Here is a 20,278-nt window from a genome sequence, read left to right as displayed (position 1 = left end):
AACTGGAAGACGTGCAGAAACGATCGAAGATGGCTCAGGCCAAGCCGGCCACGTGCGCGCGATGAGTGCGGCGGAGCACGGCAATGGCACGGCCGCGCCACGGGATGCACTACGGCGGTAGGGTCTAGGATATGGCGAGCATGGTGACAACCGACGGAAGGGGAGGCTAGTGGCGCGAGGAATTTGACCGAGCGGCTATGGTGGCGAATGAAAGCCGACGGCGCAGGCACCTCGGGTCTTAACGGCCCGAGTGCTCGGCCCTTCAAAATTGGCGCACAGGACTGAGCCACAGGCGGCTATGTGGGGCAGGAAAGGCGACCGGCTGCCCAACGGAGCTGCGGGCAAGACCAATTGGAACGGGGTGCAACCACTTCGGTGAATTGGAAGGAAAACATGACGGCGCCAAGGGGACAGCGGAGACAGAGGAACACACGGCTCGGCATGGCTCGACTGCGGGCGTCAACGCAAGGTACCGCCGTGCCTAGCCATGGGGAACCCCAGGGCGTGCTCCTGACAGCCGTCCGCACGGCCGCTGCAGCAAACGACGAGACTAGGCATGGCACGTCTGCGGACCGCGCTAGACGACGACACGGCGGATGCGACGCCGCGGTGACCGTGAAGCGGCAGTCTCCTAACGCACAAGCGGCCAAGGGAGTCAAAGGAGCGGTGCCGAGCGCAGCCACTAGCGACGCGGACGCGGGACCCCGCCCGACCACGGCCATAGCAGGGCAGGGCAAGGTGCAGGCAGAGCACGACCGACGGTCAGGGCGCCACGCGCCGGTTGGCGAGGCGAGCAGCAGCGAGGCAGAGCGCGCAGGCGGGCAGTAGTGAGGCAGATGGTCAGGACGCGCGGGGCGTGCGCGTGAACGGCGTCGTGAGCGCAGCCGAGCGCGACAGTGGCTCAGGCCCGCGCGGCACAGCGCGCTGGCAAGCCAACCGGGGTGGTGGCCACGCCCAGCGCTCAGTCAGGTGGCGTGCACGATTTTTAAAGCAGCTAGAAATTGCGTACGCCATGCTCCAAACGCTAATCTAATTTCTCGATGCGAATAGGAGTACACCTAACCATCACCATCAGTCGCGACATTGCTCTACTTCTTAGGCCAATTGTTCTACAACTAATGCTGAAGATGGCCTCGTCGACCACTTCAAAGACTTACGCGGAGAACGTCGATCTGAATGGTTTCGCGACGAACCCCAAACCCGATCCCCGGGACGTACTCGCTAGCTATCCATGTCATCGGCCGCAACTTTTTTATCGTCATTCACAAAACGTTTTATAACATTTAGCGTTAACAATAATTCGATTAAGGCAATAAACGCGTTATGTGACATGAAACGTAACCTTTTTCTTTCCCGTTTCGTAAAAATGTTTCAATGCCAAACATTGATTAAAGAGCCTATCATACACAAATGCACATAAATCAGATGCTTACGAAATGTTTCAGCAAAACATTACAATGTAACATCAGGGTATTACAGCTAGCCTATGTCACTAGTTTATGCACTATACTAATATTCATAAGACTGGTGGGACGCAGGAGCCCTCACCTTTGCGGAATTTTCTCCGCGTTGTAGATTTAGTTATTATCCGCGGGTACAACTACCTATATTGTGTCTTATAAATATTATTATTTTTCTACATTTTTTCATTTTTTAGAAATTTTGACCAAGTGCAGAGCTACATTAGCATCCCCCCCCCCCCCCCCCCCCCCCCCCCCCCCCCGATGGGCCGGGTAGATAATAGCGCTGGTCCATATCACTAGTTTATGTATTATGTTCATATATTCCATATAGATGGGTTTATAACTCTGGCAGTAATTAATGGGTAAATAAAAGATGAATATATAGGCTGTACCGCTATTGCCGATGAGGAGGTGAACATCGGCACATGCCAAATAAAAAAGGTGACACGTGAATATTACATAGCCGAGGGTTTTTCGCGCAAAGATACAAATGCGAAAACAAGGGGCGGGCGGCGTGTTTGTTTGGCGAGGGCGACGACGACGAATGGGCGGGAGATTTTGGTGGTTTTGGGCCTCTTTTGTTTTGCCCGCCGAGCCCAATTTTGAAGCCTTCTCGGGTCGGGCCATGGCCCATGGGAGCTGAAGTAACCAACCGCCCGCCTCTCTTCCCTTCCGTTCGTTCCCTGCAGTCCAGCACCCGCCTGCCGCCGCCGCGGGGCATCATGGTTTGGCTGCAGTACACGGCCACCCGCTCGCAGCGCGCCGCCACCGCCTGCCTCTTCCTCACCGGCGCAGCCCTCATCGTCGCCGCCGCCAGGCTCTCCTACGCCAACATCGAGCCCCAGCGCGCCAAGGCCGCCGAGCGGCGGCGCGTGCTCGAGGCCTTCATCCACCGCAAACTCGGAGGAGGAGGATCCGCCTCCGCCTCCCCACAGCAGCAGCAGCAGGATCCTACCAAGACCGCCTAGGGCCCGCGGCTTCCCGTCCTTCTCCTGATTTGTTGCTTCGGTCCACATCTCTTCCTCCTCTCACCCACACAATTCAGTATAAACTGGAGTAGCGCTTTAGTACCAATGCCATGCTTTTACTGACTGACTGAAAAATGGAATCAGTTAGATGCTCTACTGGAGCTCCTTGGATTCACATTCATTAATAAATTAAGCGGGCTTGTTACCCCTTTTTTTTTACCAACTCATTCTGCTTGCTGTATATACATATGCTTCTGCTAATAGTAACTGCTACTCCATTGAACATATATATATTTCAGAAGATTGTTTGGCAACCTGTATGACATTCATTCATCCTACACTGATCTATCACGCGCATGTTGTTATCAGATGTGCTCGTGTCCTGTTTCCTTGTACTAGATTTTGACCTGTCTGCTCCAATTAAATAAACAAATGCAGTAACACAGACGTGCAGTTCCTTTTGTTACTCATATTGGGTGTTGTAGAGTACCATTTTACTGCTACTCACCAAGAAATCATGGATTGGTACTGTGTACCAGCGATTTGGACAAGGTCTTCCTGCTTTCAGTGTAAGGCCTTGCTTAGTTTGCAAATTTTTTGGCGAAATGGTACTGTAGCACTTTCGTTGTTATTTGGCAATTAGTGTCCAATCATAGTCTAATTAGGCTTAAAAGATTCGTCTCGTGAATTTCGTTTAAACTGTGTAATTAGTTTTATTTTTTATTTATATTTAATGCTTCATGCATGTGTCCAAAGATTCGATGTGACGAGGAATCTTGAAAAATTTTGCAAAATGAACGGTACCTAAATGTACAAACACGGCTCAATCATAACCACAGGTACTGCTGCTACCTCTGATTTTGTCGTCCCATCATGTACAAACACAGCTCATAAAGGGCGCGGTAGAATCGTCAGGATGGAGTCATCAACTTATCTGTAGGTTAGTGAACATCTACTGGCCCACCTGCAGAGTGCAGATGTCTGCTTTTTGTTTAGAGTTATTATGCCTTTTACCAATAGTTCATGTTTGTCAGTGTGATATCAAAGGCAAATAGGCATCTTCATCTTTCATTCTTACCTGCTGAAACTTCTCTGCCTTAAATAAACTTCTGCATTTACACTCTCGTATGGTTTTGTTACTGATCTTAGGTTCCATCACTCACCAAGAAATCAGGTTTCGATATTGTGTCGCAGTTATGTCAACTAAGCCTTCCTAATTTCAAGATATATCTACAGACACAGTTCATTCATAACTACAGGAACTAATCGCTCGTTCTGGTTTTATAAATTTAGTTTCTCCCACTATCATGTATCCGAAAACTTTGATCCCATTATTTTTCTACTATCATTTGTTCGAGTGGTATGCTGAATTAGTTAGTCTAATAGCTGTTCTGCCAGGAGCCATTACACCCAAGTATGTCAATTGTCAGGTGGACTGAGATGAGGTGTGTATGCGAGGAATCAAATCACTGACAAGAAGAGGGAGATGTAGGGCCTTTTTAGACAGTGTCCCTTGGTGGCCAAGCCAAAATTTGGCTACAGCCAAATCAAGGTATGACCCAAATTGGGTCATAGTAGATAAATTTGGATTGTGGCCTAGCCAAAGTTACAGAACATGCCAAAGTTTGCGAGCAGAAATGCAGAACACTTACTTTTTTTTTTGGTGTGGGTGGGTGTGTTTCGGAGGGGGTGGGGGTGTATCCATTTGTTGATGGTATGATTCCTATCAGCCATAAGTTTGCTAACACCATGGAGCTACTCTGTTTTGTAACATTAATTTTGACACGCTACGTTCAAGCTACTCATGTATCTCATCCAACTTAACTTATCACTCTGCAGGCTCACCGGTTTGCTGGAGCAATGGAAGACTTTGATGGTGCCTGCCTGTCATTGATGATGTCTATCAGCATATGCTGATAAGTTGGTGGTGCACCAGAAATTCATGGAATGGTCTTAAGCTGCTTCAAGGATTACTTGTGGACAGCAATGCTGCTCATGCAGTCATGCCCCGCGCTCAGGTCAGCTGGCAATTTTTACACGGGTGGCAGAATACTTGCAGTCAAAATTGTTGGCACATCTGAATGATAATATCTGAGATGCCATCCACTGCATGCATAGGAGCATGTTTCTGTGTTACTTGTGCACAGTTTGGTGTCACTCTATGCCCTGTTCGCTTGGCTGGGTTAGCGGGAGTGGGAGCGCGAGCAGCCTCTTGTCCAGATGTGGATGGTCAGGTGCTCATCCTTCAGGGTTCTTACAATGTTTTCTGCTTGCATCTGTTGGCAAGGGTAGTTCACCTATAGTATAGGTCGTGCCGTGCGATGCGTGAAGAATAGAATCTAAATGATTTTTTCCCTAGGCTGTAGATGGAGAACCTACAAGACTTATAAAACTAACTCCTGGAGGATGTCGATGGGGGTCCTCTCTATCTCTATCCAAACAGTTGATGCTGTTACCTAGTGGGGACTGGGGAGAGTTCGGAGCCAGAGCGTGCACGGCGAGCTCGCGGACGAGCCCCTGCTCCTTCCACGTTGCTGCTCCCCTCTGGCACTGCCGACGCCACCGCGGTCCTCGGATGCGTCGGCCACCCCTTGGTCTAGCGCGTTCAAGAAAGGAGTCCAGCACGGTGCCGCCTTGGCTCAGCTGCTTGGCAGCACCGCATTTGGCGCCGCAGCAGCCAATCACACGTGGTCCGGCGACCGATTTTTTTTTTGTTTTGTTTTTCAGCCTTTTTTTTTTTTAGATTTTCACAAATACGACCCTGGCGGTATCCTTTTAAAAAATAGATCTGACCTCGGCGCCGAGCTTATATGTCTCAGCGTCAATTGCTTTGACGCCGAGATTTAAGGTTATTTTCTTCGGGTCGTTGACGTGGCTGTTGTACGACGCTCTGCTTGCCGTCGCCGTGGCAAAAGACAAAAGGCTCACCGTGCTGATTGCCCCGTCAAGCCCGCCTCCTTAGTCCTCGTTTCCATGGAATGGAAGGCAGCGACGAGACGCGGGTGCCGCAGGCGCGAGATGGCTGAGGCCAGGCTGCGCGAGCTCCAGCTCCTCCCTCTCCTCAGCCTCAGGTGGGCGACGTGGCACGAAGGGCAGCGGCGAGACACGCGTGCCACGGGCGCGAGCAAGCCGGGCGCTCCGGGGCGCTCCTGCTGTCTAGTGTTTTTTTGGGTGAAAAAAATAAAACAAATTCTAGAGGCCTTGGATTACCTGGATGCTTCGATCGGAGTTGGACGGCGGATGTGTATGGGAAAGTTACGTCCTAACTTGTGCCTCAGTAAAGTCACTGTGAATCTCGATCCCGATCGGTCTCCTCCATCCGCTCGCCGCGCCGCAACCCGGAGAGGAGACCGCGCTCGGTCGAGCACCACCTCAGGCCCAGCGTCCTCGCGACCAGCTCCGGCGCGGCGTCCGCCCTCTGCAGTCCCGGTGTCCCCGCGACCGTCGCTGCTGTCCTACTCCGCCACTCGCCACCCTGGCCGGCGACCAGCACCACCAGGACACCAGGTATTCATTCCCCTTGGTCCTCCCTTCCTGCTGTGCGAAGCCGTGCGCCCCCAAACCCTAACATACTATTCGTAATCGGATCTGAATCTAATTACAGACAGGTGTATATGCATGTATTATTATGCCTACTAACTTCCGATTGCTTTGCAAAATTATCATGTGGATCCGAATCTGATCAGTCCATTTCTCCAGAAATCACAGATGCACACATCGGTGGTGGTCGTCGTCCTGGAGACGACCGAAGTGTACATTGTCATCAGCTTGTCAACGAGGAGAGATACCCAGGTCGTATACGTCGATCCGACCACCGGTGCCCTGCGCTACCTGGGGAAGCATGGGGAGGACGTCTTTGATTCCGAGGCAGCGGCTCTCAACTACATCACCGATGGGTCAAGGGTTCTATCCAAGAGCACCACATATGCCAAGGCACTACTGGGATATGCAGTGTTAGGAAGCTCCGCTCTGCTTCTGGTTGCGACGCAGCTGAGCGCGTCCGTCCCCAATCTGCCAGGAGGCGGGTGCATATACACAGTGGCAGAGAGCCAGTGGATAAAGATCCAGCTGCAGAATCCTCAACCCCAGGGAACTGGAGAGCAGAAGAATATACGTGACTTGGCCGATCTCGACATTGACGGCAAGCACTTCTTTTGTGAGACAAGGGATGTTACCAGGCCCTTCCCGAGTCCTATGACACTACGGGAACCAGATGACGAATTCGTTTGGAATGAGTGGCTGTCAAAGCCTTTTAAGGACATTGGCTTGCCAGGACACTGCGTCATTCTTCTGCAGGGGTTTGCCGAGTGCCGGAACTTTGGAGGTGCTGGGCAGCAAGGTGGGTTAGTTGCCCTTATTGCACGCCGTAGTCGACTGCACCCTGGAACCCGCTATTTGGCCCGTGGACTGAATGCATGTTCAGGCACAGGCAATGAGGTTGAGTGCGAGCAACTGGTTTGGGTTCCACGCAAGGGTGGACAGCGTATCCCTTTTAGCTCGTATATCTGGCGGCGTGGAACTATACCAATATGGTGGGGTGCAGAAATAAAAAATGCGGTGTCAGTAGAAGCCGAAATTTATGTTGCAAATGATCCTTACAACGGAAGCTTACAATACTACCAACGGTTGGGCAGAAGATACGGGAATAAATCATCTGAAGCGAATGTGTCCAGGCAAAAGAAATCTGGAAGGGTTCCTGTTATTTGTGTTAACTTGTTAAGATACGGCGAAGGAAAAACAGAGTCTGTTCTTGTTGATCATTTCAAAGAATCTATACGGTACATGAACTCTACTGGAAAGCTGGGAAGCACATGGATTCAGTTGGTAAATTATGACTGGCATGCCACTGTGAAGTTAAAAGGGCAGCAGCAGACAGTTGAGGGCCTATGGAGGCATCTTAAAGCACCTACAATGGTCATTGGCTTCAGTGAAGGGAATTACTATGATGTAAGGCAGCAGCTTAGTGAATGTAAAGGATCAGTTATCTGCAATGATGATGTAAATGGCGGGTTTTGCATGGAGTCTATTCAAAATGGGGTGATACGATTCAATTGTGCAGACTCTCTTGATCGAACCAATGCTGCTAGTTACTTTGGTGCACTTCAAGTTTTTGTTGAACAGTGTAGTCGATTGAACATCTCGCTTGACATAGATGCAATGTTTGGGTTGTCAAGTAGATATTCTGAATATGATGGTAGAAACACTCGTTCTTTGCCCCCTGGATGGGAGGAGCGCTTTGACTCTGTAACAGGGAAATCATTTTATATCGATCATAATACACGTACTACCACATGGGAACATCCATGCCAGGAGGCTCCACAGAAGCCTTGGAAGAGATTTGATATGACATTTGATCAGTTCAAAGGCTCAACAATGCTTGCTCCAGTGAACCACCTTGCTGAACTTTTTCTTTTGGCTGGCGATATCCATGCTACGTTGTACACTGGCTCAAAAGCTATGCACAGTGAGATTCTGAACATATTCAAGGAGGAAACTGGAAAGTTTAGTAAATTCTCAGCTGTTCAGAATGTGAGGATTACGGTGCAAAGAAGGTACCAAAATTTTGTGAATGATAGTTCCCGTCAAAAGCAGTTAGAGATGTTCCTTGGATTGAGGCTATATAAGCATCTCCCTTCCATCCCTATGTTCCCTCTCAAAGTAGGTAAACTTACTCATTATCAGTGTATCTCTTGCAAACTGATATTATTGGTCTTGATGCAGTTTTATATTATTTATATTATACTTTTTTTTGGTGATAACATTCTTGATATTGACAATTCAGGTGCTATCAAGGCCGTCTGGATGCATGTTGAAACCAGTTCCTAGTATCACCCCAATGACTGATGGTGGTTCCAGTCTTCTCAGCTTCAAAAGGAAGGATCTTATTTGGGTATAGTTCTTCCTTAAAGACTCTTCTTGATGCATCTGGAAGAGTCTTCCTGATAGTTTTCTGGTTTATTTAATTATTGCCGTGATGCTTTTTCACATAGCATGTTAAAGACTCTTGTGCATGCAGGTGTGTCAGCAAGGTCCAGACTATGTTGAACTTTTTATATACCTTGGGGAACCTTGTCATGTTTGTCAACTGCTGCTTACTGTCTCCCACGGTGCTGAAGATTCTTCATATCCAGCAACCGTAGATGTTAGAGTTGGCTCAAGCATAGACTCCCTCAAACTCGTGGTTGAGGTCCTTGTCTCTATCTTACCTCACTGGTTTTATTATAATATCCTTTTCTTTTGCTCCAGCTGTTTCATCATGTTCCTTTGCAAATACCAATTTAGTTTCCATACTTTTAAGATTTGGCTTGATGAACTGACAACAGTGTACCCAAAGTTAAGACCCCAGATGTGCAGACACAAAAATTGCTGCCCTTGCTAAAATTGAGCTTCATGTGCATTAACTCTGACTTTAAGACCATGAAAATTTTGCCTGATTCAGAACCAATGCTGAACTGTGTGCTGATTACTTTGGCTGAGATGAGATAAGCTAACCACAGTTACTGAGTTTGGCCTGGATTTTGGTTAGGTTCATAATCCTATCCTCACCATGTTTAGGTATTGTTGATTTAAAATTGGTTTTTGCTTCGTTTTGTATTGTTTAATGAATATTAATTGGGAAATTACTTGTGTAGGGTGCTTGCATTCCACAGTGCTCGAATGGGACAAATTTACTGATTCCACTCACTGGGAGAATTGATCCAGATGACTTGGCTGTTACAGGGAAAAGTGCTAGGCCCAATGTTCAAGAGAGCTCCTATCTTCCTTTGTTATACGACTTTGAAGAGCTAGAAGGAGAACTAAACTTTTTGAATCGAGTTGTTGCATTATCTTTTCATCCATCTGCTGTATCAAGAACACCCATTACTCTTGGTGAGGTAAAATTGATGAATTCTCTAGATTGAGACGCTTTTAAAAAGTTACTTTTGGCTTTGACTATTTGTCTATCTTTTTCTTGATGAGTTGTATAAATTTCTTTAACAGATTGAAGTACTTGGAGTTTCTCTTCCATGGGCAGACATGTTAACCAATAGTGAACATGCTCCTGAATTTATGGAGTTTCTCAATAAAAAATCATCAAGTGTTCACTGTGATCTAGGTTCCAAGTCTTTTGGAAATTCTTCCATGCCTGGGAATGATTCTCATGGTATTGATGGGTCTTACACTAAAAGTTCATCATCAGTTCAAACAGGTGGTTCAGAAAATTTGTTGGATTTTCTCACAGGTGATTTTGACATGTCGGAGCCACATATAACTGAAAATACTTTTGGTAATGGGGAACAAACAAACTTCTTAGATGATGGATTTGATGTTAATCCTTTTGCCCCTGCATTGGAAGTGCCTGTTCCTAAAGTGAATAAGCAGGTTGAAGAATGTGGCAGCACACAGCTTTATCTTAATTTTTTTGAATCCCTTTCTGGCTATAATAAGGTATTCATTTGTGAAAATTTCATCTCCTTTTATTTCTATTCCTCTATGTTCTGTTCTTAGTATACTTTCTTGGATCTTTGTTGAGCATTCCTTAAAAAATACTTTGAAATTGACTTTATCCTGAAGTTGCCAGTAAAATATTGAATTGCTTCTTTGTTCAGATAAATGAGCAAGATGGTTCTACCGTTCTAGTTTGAAGTTTCTAGTAGGAACACTACTGGACCCTTTTTTCCCCTAACAAAGACAGGTCTAGTTTGAAGTTTCTAGTAGCAACACTACTGAACCCTTTTTTCCCCTAACAAAGAAAGGTTTCAATTTATGACAGATTATCTGAATCTTTAGGTCTATTCAGGTTACATATGTTTAGAGTTCTGGCATTATTACTTCCTTTGCTTTTCAATACATACTTGCTTATTCTGAAAAAATAAATAATGAAGGAACAAAAGTTGACCTATTTTGAAAAGGTGTTTATGAATTTAAATCCAAAATACATAAAACTTTATTCATCTTTCCAGGGAAAGGGTCTTGACTTTGAGCAAATGATGAAGCTTGAAATAAAACGTCTCCGTCTTGGTCTTTCTGCCACTGAAAGGGACCAGGCATTGTTATCAATTGGTGTAATTCCTGCCACATTGGATCCAAACCGTTCAGTTGATTATTCTTACCTATTGAAGTTATCCAGCTTAGCTGATAATCTGGCACTGCTGGGCCATACAGTCCTTGAGGATCGTGTTAATGCTTCAATAGGGCTTGAAAAGGGCAGTGAACACGCTATAGACTTTTGGAACATCAGTGAAAATGATGAATCCTGCTATGGTGGGGCATGTGAAGTCCATGCTCTGTCTTCATCACAAGCTTTAGCCACTAGAGAAAACCAATCAGTATTTGTGGAATGTTTTCGGTGTGAAAGGACAGTTTGCAAAGCTTGCTGTGCTGGGAAAGGGGCCTTCCTTTTGCTTAACACCTACAGGGAGTTGAAGATTTATGGTGGGAGTCAAAGTGGTGGCTATTCAGCACTCGCAGATAGTTTTGTGTGCAAATCATGCTGTAGTGAAATTATCAAACGTGCATTGTATGTGGATTATGTCCGGGTTCTTCATAGTTTGCGCAGAAAAGATCGTTCAGAGAAAGCGGCACTGAGTGCTGTGAATCAGGTCTGCCAACTGGAGTACAGGAAAGCATCTGATTTATCTCAAAGTATTCAATTTGGTCAGAGACAATTGAAGCAGATCCTTGATGGTGAAGAATCCCTTGCAGAATTTCCATATGCAAACTTTTTACAAATGGTATTTCTCAACTTCGTACCAAGATCATAAATTGCACTCCTGCATTATTTGTTGCCCTGTGTTGTTCATACACTCTGATGTATTTGCAAGACTATTGATCCATGGACCATGGAAAAGCAGTGAATAAACTTGGCCTTGTGATAACATCTTCTTTTTAAGATCCCTCCCCCCTTTCTCTTTTTCTTCTATGAAGTTTGCTTTTACCATAGATAATGCTTTGATCATGCCTTATGCTCTATACTCAGGTTGAAACTGCCAATGACTCTGAACCACTGCTTTCGTTACTGGCACCTTTTGGTACTGGAGAGTACAAGTCTTACTGGAAAGCTCCGCAAGATAACACTTCAGTGGAGTTCTCAATTGTTCTTGGTGGTTTATCAGATGTTGCAGGAGTTGCTATAATTGTCAGTTCTTGTGGGTACTCGACATCTGACTGCCCAATTGTAAGATAGGCTACTTTACGTTCTTTTCCTTCATCATGTTATCCTTATTTTTATCTATAAAATCAGTACGGACAATGTTAGCCAGGCATACTTAATACTGTATATACAGAACTATGGGTATATCTTTCTATTAGAGATATGTATAGTCATGTATTAGACTATACATATCTCTAATACTTTCATTTCCATTTTCTTAATGATTGAGAACAAAGAAGGATATTTACTGGAGTTAATGAAATCATATTTTTTAATCATAAAATCACATAACTTGATTGAATATGTGTTCTTCCTGAGCAAGAGAAGGAAAACATTTCAGTACAGCTGTATCCTTGACAGCTTGAGCATGCTACATTTTAACAAGGGAAGCAATATGAAAAATGATAGAGGATGAACTAGCTCTTGTATTCGTTCATATTGAGTAAACCAAATTACAGGGATTTATATAGGAGCTAGACTAACACAAGAGAGAGAGGGGGAAGCACACAGGCGACAGCCAGGGAAGATTCCCAGGCATCAGCCGTCTAGCAGCAAAAGGAGAAGTAAATACTAACAGTAAAGAGGGGAGTAAGTAGGTGACAGCCAGGGGAGGTTCCTAGGCAGTCAGCTAGTAATAAAGGAAGCAGTAAACATGCTAGCCCTCCCCCCCCCCCCCCCCCCCGCAGTCGAATCGGCGGGGTCGCTGATATGAAGACTGGAGCGAAAATCTTGGAACACGGAGGTGGGAAGACCCTTGGTGAAGATGTCAGCAAACTAGGACGTTGTTGGTACGTGAAGAACCCGAACATTACCAATGGCGACCCGTTCACGAACGAAGTGGAGATCAATCTGAACATGATTCATGCGTTGATGTTGTATGGGATTGGTGGATAAGTATACTGCACTGACATTGTCGCAGTAGACCAGTGTGCTCCGAAGCAGTGGAGCATGCAATTCCTGTAGAAGTTGGCGGAGCCAGCAAGTTTCAGCAACTCCATTGGCCACAGCCCGGTATTCAGCTTCGGCACTTGAACGAGAGACTGTGTTTTGGCGTTTTGAAGACCAAGAAACCAGATTGGTGCCAAGAAACATAGCATAGCCTGAAGTGGAGCGGCGAGTGTCGGGACACCCAGCCCAATCGGCATCAGTATAGACCACAAGTTCAGAAGGAGTGGAGGGCTGAAGGTGCAGGCCATGGCTGAGAGTTCCCTGAAGATAGCGGAGAATCCTCGTAACAGCAGACAAGTGAGGTTCGCGAGGATCATGCATGTGAAGGCATACTTGTTGAACATCATAAGCAATGTCTAGTCTTGTGAAAGTAAGGTACTGCAGGGCTCCTATAAGACTGCGATAGTGGGTAGGATCAGTGACAGGAGCACCTTCAGTAGCAGAAACTTTAGCATGAGTGTCCACAGGCATGCTACACGGTTTGCAATCCATCATACCAGCACGTTTGAGGATGTCAATGGTGTACTGCTGTTGTGACAGGAAGAGACCACCTGAATGTTGCGTGACTGAGATGCCCAAAAAGTGATGCAAAGGACCAAGGTCTTTCATGGAGAATTCTTGTTGCAAGGCAGTGATAGTGCGGCGGAGGAGAGAGGCACTGGAGGCAGTCAGAACAATGTCATCCACATAGAATAGTAGGTAAACAATCTCATTGCCTCGGTGGTAAATGAACAGAGAGGTGTCAGGCTTTGCTTCAAGAAACCCGAGAGACATGAGGTAGGTGGCAAACCGGCTGTACCAAGCGCGAGGTGCCTGCTTCAGACCATACAGAGACTTGTTGAGGTGGCAAACATGATCAGGAAGAGCAGTGTCAATAAATCCAGTGGGTTGGCAGCAATAGACAGTCTCGGAGAGGGTGCCATGGAGCAGCAGCGATGAGGGCACATGAAGAGGAGGAAGCGGCCGGTGGCATCAAGGAGTAAAGGGGTCCGGAGCTATTGCACCTGATGATCTCGTTCCTGGAATGAAGATCCTTCACAGAGAGACCAAAAGGATCAAACTCAACAGAACAGTTGTTATCAGTAGTGAGTTGTCAAACAGAAATGAGGTTCTTAATAATGTTGGGAGCAACAAGAACTTTATTAAGACGAAAGGTTCCTGGAAGGACAGCATCACCCGTAGCTGTCGCAGGAAGAGTGGAACCATTTCCAACAACAATGGATGAAGGACAAGTAAAATGAGGTGGTTGGAAAAGAGAAATGTTACCGGCATCAGGCGTCACATGATTAGAGGCGCCGGAATCCATGACCCAGTCAGTGACAGCAGGTGGAGTGAGGCTCATGGTGCCGAAGGAGTTGGTCAGAGCCTGCTGATTCCAGGAGCCGGTCCAGGGAGACTGGGAAGGGGCCTGGTACACCTGCTGTTGCGGCTGCTGCTGGTTCATGGAAAAAGCCAGGGCAGTCAGCATGGGTGGAAATCCCGGTGGCGGAGGGATGCCGTAGGGATTGGGCGCCGCCATGAATGCCTGCTGAGGTGCAGGGTGACCAGAGCGCCCATCTGGAGGAGGACCACGGGGCTGCTGCTGCTGGCCACGAGTGGGCCACACGGTGAAGGAGCCCGTCCAGGGGTTGTAGAAGGAGGGCCAAGGGGAGCCACCCTGGCTGCCGTTGCCACCTTTGCCGCTGTTCCCACGGCGACGATGCCGCTTGCCGCCATTGCTACCAGAAGCGGCACCAGCACCGTGGTGGCTGGGACCGGTGCCAGGAGCCCGATTGGAGGCACCGTGGAGAGAGGGGCCCCCAGGTTGCGGCCCCAGGTTGCGGCACCTGGGAGGTGTTGGTGGCGCTGGACTTCGGCTGCGAGGCGAGGAGAGCCATCGGTGCCTGGGACAAAGGGGGGTCCAGCGTGAGCTCCTCAAGTTGGAGATCATTGCGGACTTCATTGAACGTCGGGAACGGACGGGTCCGCTTCAAGAGGGCCTTCATGTGGTCATACTTGGCGTTGAGACCACGAAGGACATTGAGGACGACGGCGCGATCAGTGATGACCTCGCCGAGATCGCCTAGAGCATCTGCCATACCTTTCATCTTGCGGCAGTAGTCGCGGATGAGCAAGTCGCCTTGGACGAATGCGCGGAACTCTGTGTCGAGGTAGAGAGCGCGAGTCTCGCGGTTGCCCAGGAATTGTTCCTCGATGCCAATCCAAGTGTCGCGTGCTGAGCCGCTGCGTTCGCGAACGGTGTCCTAGAGTTTGACAGTGAGGGTGCCAAACAGCCAAGACAGCACAACGCAGTCCATCCGGTGCCAAGAAGGACGGGCGGGGCGCGGTGCAGAGGACATGGTCGGCAAGAGCGTACCGCTCGAGAGTGAGCAGCACTAAATCGCACCATCGGTTGTAGTGGGGGGACAGGAGATCGAGGACCACTGGCACGAGGGAGCGGATGTTCTGGACACCCGCAGCCTGGGCGTGGAGGTGCGACGAGGGCAGCTTCATTGTGGAGAGGAGCGTCGTTGTCGCTGAGGTTGGAGCCGTCGTCTTCAAGGGCCGGCGGGGCGGCACGGTCCCGAGCCGCGGTAACGGCGCGTTCGAGGGCGGCGGCCACAACGCGCTCGGCTTCCAGGGCAGCGAGGGCTGCTTGTGCGCGGGCTTGGGCAGCGTCGGCGACCTGGGTAGCAGCCGCAGCGGCCGTCTCTAGGGCGGCCTTCCCTTCAGCTGCAGCGGCGTCCTCTGCGCGCTGGCGAGCGGCGGCCTGCTTGTGCTCAGCCTGCGTGGCGAGAGTGGTCGCATCAGAGGGAAGCGGCAGCTCAGGGGCCATGGAGAGGGAGAGAGGGAGCGGAAGGAGACTGCAGGATCTTAAGAGTCTCGTGATACCATGATAGAGGATGAACTAGCTCTTGTATTCATTCATATTGAGTAAACTAAATTACAGGGATTTATATAGGAGCTAGAGTAACACAAGAGAGAGAGGGGGAAGCACACAGGCGACAGCCAGGGAAGATTCCCAGGCATCAGCCGTCTAGCAGCAAAAGGAGAAGTAAATACTAGCAGTAAAGAGGGGGAGTAAGTAGGTGACAGCCAGGGGAGTTTCCTAGGCAGTCAGCTAGTAATAAAGGAAGCAGCAAACATGCTAACAAAAAATACTATCTTCATCTACATAATTGTATGTCTTGAGAGATGCCTCAGGGCAGTCCCAATGGTGTATTAATGATGGTTTTTATCCTCATTAAATGACTTGTCACGTAGGCAAAACGCTGACATGGCAACGTAATTAATGAAGAAAGAGAACAAGAATCATAGAAATAGTTTCCTCACGAAGAAATCAGGTCTTCTCTTGACCCAATGCACCAAGAAACCATGAAATCGCCATTGGGAAGAAACCACCAGTTTCTACCGAGCTCGTGCCGCACTCCCATTGGAGGAAGAAGATAGAGTTGGGAGAGAGAAAGAGAAAATAATTATTACTCATAGAAACCATGGGTTGGAAAGCAGTACTTTTTTGGTGCGGTATCCTATGTTATAGAAACTACTAGTTTCTTTCATTGGGACTGCCCTCATACTCTAGCCCACTTATTTCCAAGAATGCAAATAACTTATGTTGGAAATCGCTCGCTCTCCTTTCTTCAGTGTTTATCACAAACACACACTAGGAAATCACTCCCTCTGTCTTCAGTGTTTATCACAAGCACACTAGGATATCACTCCCTCTATCTTCAGTGTTTATCATAAACACACACTAGGAAATCATTCCCTCTTCAGTGTTTATCACAAACACACTAGGAAATCACTCCCTCTATCTCTCTTTTGGTTGATGCGGCTCTCTCAGCCCTCACCATTTTCTCATATATATAGCTGATAAACCTGCCCATGATATCATCCTAATTACTGCATTCATAACTCCTATGATCATTCCTTAGCTACTAGCTGAAAATCTGCTAGTACTCTAGACACCATGAACCTGGACACATGCATGGACACACAGGATTTTATAGCTGACAACTTATGCCTTTGCAATTCGGTTTACTATAACTTGTTTTAACAGCTGTATGATGATTGTGGCTTCATAATTTTGTGTCGATCATCTATCTTTCTGTACGTACAGTGTTGCTATGAAAAGCAAATATATCTTGTTGGCATAATCTTTGTCTGGAGTTAGTTCAATGTGCAAGAACTGCAAGATTTCTTTTTCATATATACTGCAGAGTTAGCTATCTATGCACAACTAGTGGATCATTTGAACTAGCCCGCTGAGCTATCTTAGCTTTCTGTGTTCTTTTAGTGCATTGTCCTGCAAAACATTGTCTCCATATTCTGTCATAGCTAGCTATCTATGCATAACAAACTAGCCTATTGAGCTGTTTTCATTTCTTCTGTTCCTTTGATGCATTTTTTTACTTGTTTGCTTTGTATTCTAATAATCATGCTGCTTGTGCAGGTAGAGATATGGGCGAGTAATAAAATACACCGAGAAGATCGTGCGTTCATAGGAAAGTGGGATGTACAGGATATAATATCTTCATCTCCACAGCTTTGTGGACCTGAAAAATCTAATAGATTGAGTGAAGAACCAAGACACATTAAATTTCACTTCCCAAATCCTATCCGTTGTCGTATAATTTCAATAAAAATGACACTTCCCCATAATGGTTCTCGTTCAACCAAGTTTAGTGAGGAGTTTGATCTTCTATCATTGGATGATAGCTCAGTTTATGAATCGAAGCCAACCAATCCACAGAATTCATTTATCCATGCAAAAAGAATTGTTGTTTTTGGCAGTTCTTTGAGAAAGGAGGTGGGGCCTGACACATCAGGGGGAATAATGAGAATGAAAAGTTATTTAGACAGATCACCACCCTTGGGGAGATTTAGGGTAAACCGTCTTTTGCTGACAGTTTTGAGCTTTGCATTCTAGCTGTGACTGAAACTTTTCTTCTTTATTTTCCAGATTCCAGTTGAAGCTGAGAGGCTGAGAGATAATGATCTTGTTCTTGAGCAATATCCCTTAGCTAATTCACCTGGAATAGCTGGATTCCGGCTTGATTTTTTCAGTGTTATAAGACCTCGTGTGACCCATTCACCTTCCTCATCAGAATTGGACACGAGGAAGTTTTCATTGACACGAATGGAGGATAGATTTGTAAATCCAGCAATTATTTATATACAGGTCACTGTTGTTAAGGTAATAGGCCACTGTCACTCTTCAAAATTCTCTTACTTTGGTGGCTATGGTTGGTTATTTTATGCTTCTTGAGATCTCCTTTAATGCTTGTCCCTGAACGGTTCAAATTACAATGGAATGGGTCCAGGTAGTCATGTGACCTAGTTTTGTCGAGTAAGGCCTGCATCGCAGACAGTTCTGCATTTTGCAAAATTTGTTTTTTTCCTTGTTATTAGTAGTAATTAGTGGAAGTTCCAACTGAACTGTCTTCAAAACTTCATTTATATATAGCTTTGGTAGTCAAAGCTGGCGAATGACCACAAAATAAAGAATTGTTGGTTCACCTATGTGATGATGGTTTTTTTGAGGTTTGCTGCAAACTATGTAATTTTCACATGCTGTTGATTGAGGGTTGGACCTTTTGGTACTTGTAGTTTTGTCAGTGCCTATGTTGTATGTGGGCATGAATCATTTCTGTTGTGCTTGTGATTTTGTACAGGAGTCTGGCAAGTTGGTTGTAGAGGAATACCGTTTACCAGAAGTAAAAGCGAATACACCACTATATTTTGATTTCCCAGATCTACAACAGGATGCTCGCTGCGTTATCTTTAGATTACTTGGTGATGTCACTGCCTTTGTTGATGACATTTCTGAGCTTGAGAACTTAAACTTGCGAAATCTTCCTTTGGCATCCGGACTGTCTTTGTCAAATAAGATCAAGTTGTACTACTATGCTGATACATATGAGATGGGAAAGATTGGCAGTCTCTCAGCTGTATAATGTATGTGAGGTATGAAGTCCTGACTTTCTAAATCCTCTGAAACGAGCCTGTTTTATTAGAGAGTTCCTAACTTGATTTTTGACAATTAATGATGCTCATTTTCAGAATAAATGATATATGACAAAGATAAAACGCATAATACAAATGTGCTATTGAGCCTCTCTTCCCTAGCTTAAGCCTACCCCTACACGTGGATGGATCCTTAACATACTAAAGTCAACCACATAGCCAGGCCGTTATTTATGGTTTTGTTCCTGGCCCAATATTCCTATTTCAAGCTAGAATTACATATTGATGGATCTGAATCCTGTTCATACTGACTTACCCGTGCGAGGCCTTAGAGGGAATTAAGAATTTAGAAACACATCTCGTTTTTAACCATGGACTCAGCAATAGAGCTTTTTTTTCTTTAACAAACTCAGGAATAGAACTTTTACTCTGCCGCTGGTGTTTATCTGAATGAGAAACTTATGCATGAAACTATGAAATGGTATGTGTGGGTTGTTGTGTACTAAAGCCTACATCTGTTTAGTAGATTGTCTGATACTGCTCTTTAACTTGGTGTTAACTTGTGTTTAGGTCGTACATGCCAACCTGGGATGTTAACCGCCGTCCCTAGAAGATTGTTGTAACCTATTGTTTGTACGTGTTGATGTGGAAGTAAGAGCTGTTGCTACAAATACATGATGTATTTTTAATACTTTTTTTTCTTTGCTTACCCGATTCAAGGGAAATAGGGATTTTGCCTGTAGAATTTCTGGAAATTCATCTTTTTATGTAGAATAGCTGGAAATTCAATACGATGGCAGTCCCCGAAACTGCCAGTTACTTTTGTCAATACCTGTATTGGGACCTGGATTATTATTATATAGAGCTAAGAACTTGCATTGATTTTTTTTTTTGTTTCATACATATTTTAAGCACTGGCTTCACCAGTTGTTGGTATGTATGGTGCATGGCCATGCTGCCGTTCAAAACTTTATGTTATCTTTTTTTCGAAAGATCCGTTTTACCGGCTTCGATTGATAAGTAGGGAGCAAATTTATGTACAAGGCAGCCAATCGTGGAGTGAACCCCATGAAGGCGAAGCCCACCACGCAAACACAAAGAAAGTAAACGACGACCCAACTAAGATGTGAGACTGGAGTTCCCGAAGCAGGAGGCCATAGTAGGTCATCGTTGCCCAGCTCAAGCATGTCGCAAGAGCAGCTTCGACTTCCGACCATGGCCTCACGCCCAGCCACAAGACATCCCGATCGAGTCGAATTCCACAACGACTCCTTTAGGAAGGTTACGACGTCCAATGCGCCGCCGTCGCTTGTCCAAGTAATGGACCGGGTTCTCACCCGTGGAAGATGCTGGGGACACGACGCCCCCAACAGGGAAAGCGGCGCCCGCAGGCGTCACCGTCGCTAGGCTTTCGCCCAAGGAACCCCAGCACAGACATCGGCCCGGATGCCGGATCCCAGCGTGCCACCACCGTCGTCGCTGCCAGCTATCTAGCAGAGACCTTTGCCTGAGGGGCATCGACGCGCCGGCGCACGTCGAGGCCGTTGCCGACCGTCGTCGTCAGCCCTGACACCCGCCTCCATTGCTGCCGACCATCACTAGCAGCAGACGCGAGGCGCGTGCCCCACCATTGTGGGCATCGCCCGAGCCCTAGGGCCACCGGATCCGGAAGCCACGTTCCGAAACACGTCGGCCCCTGCCGACACCGCCGCCTCCGTCTTGACCCGCCGACGTCGCAACAGCAGCCAAGGCCAATAGAGGGAGGGGCAGCAAAGAGAGAACGCCACCCCTAGCGCCTGTACGAGCCTGACCGCCGCCAC

The 20,278-nt window shown here is 46.8% G+C and overlaps 1 protein-coding gene across 1 annotated transcript; it reads left to right on the top strand.

Annotated features, from left to right (window-relative positions):
* Positions 1-5,434: 5,434 nt before the first annotated feature.
* Positions 5,435-19,359, top strand: LOC136478457 (probable phosphoinositide phosphatase SAC9). Its single transcript, XM_066476913.1, has 13 exons — positions 5,435-5,938; positions 6,131-8,089; positions 8,214-8,321; positions 8,448-8,618; positions 9,064-9,306; positions 9,413-9,575; positions 9,654-9,859; positions 10,375-11,145; positions 11,391-11,588; positions 16,945-17,379; positions 17,455-17,688; positions 18,167-18,458; positions 19,029-19,359. Exons 1-12 carry the CDS (start codon positions 5,450-5,452, stop codon positions 18,446-18,448), a joined length of 5,259 nt encoding a protein of 1,752 aa, XP_066333010.1. The 5' UTR covers positions 5,435-5,449; the 3' UTR covers positions 18,449-18,458; positions 19,029-19,359.
* The last annotated feature ends 919 nt before the right edge of the window (positions 19,360-20,278 follow it).

This window comes from Miscanthus floridulus, chromosome 8 (assembly GCF_019320115.1).
Source record: "Miscanthus floridulus cultivar M001 chromosome 8, ASM1932011v1, whole genome shotgun sequence".
NCBI classification, from domain to species: Eukaryota; Viridiplantae; Streptophyta; class Magnoliopsida; order Poales; family Poaceae; genus Miscanthus; species Miscanthus floridulus.
Note: the sequence above shows the minus strand (reverse complement) of the source record. Positions and strands in the feature narration are given on the sequence as shown.

Coding starts and splice junctions, on each gene's coding strand:
- LOC136478457 (XM_066476913.1), top strand. CDS start 5,450: ATGGCTGAGGCCAGGCTGCGCGAGCTCCAGCTCCTCCCTCTCCTCAGC. Junction 8,090..8,213: donor TCCCTATGTTCCCTCTCAAA/GTAGGTAAACTT, acceptor TTGACAATTCAG/GTGCTATCAAGGCCGTCTGG. Junction 8,619..9,063: donor CCCTCAAACTCGTGGTTGAG/GTCCTTGTCTCT, acceptor TTACTTGTGTAG/GGTGCTTGCATTCCACAGTG.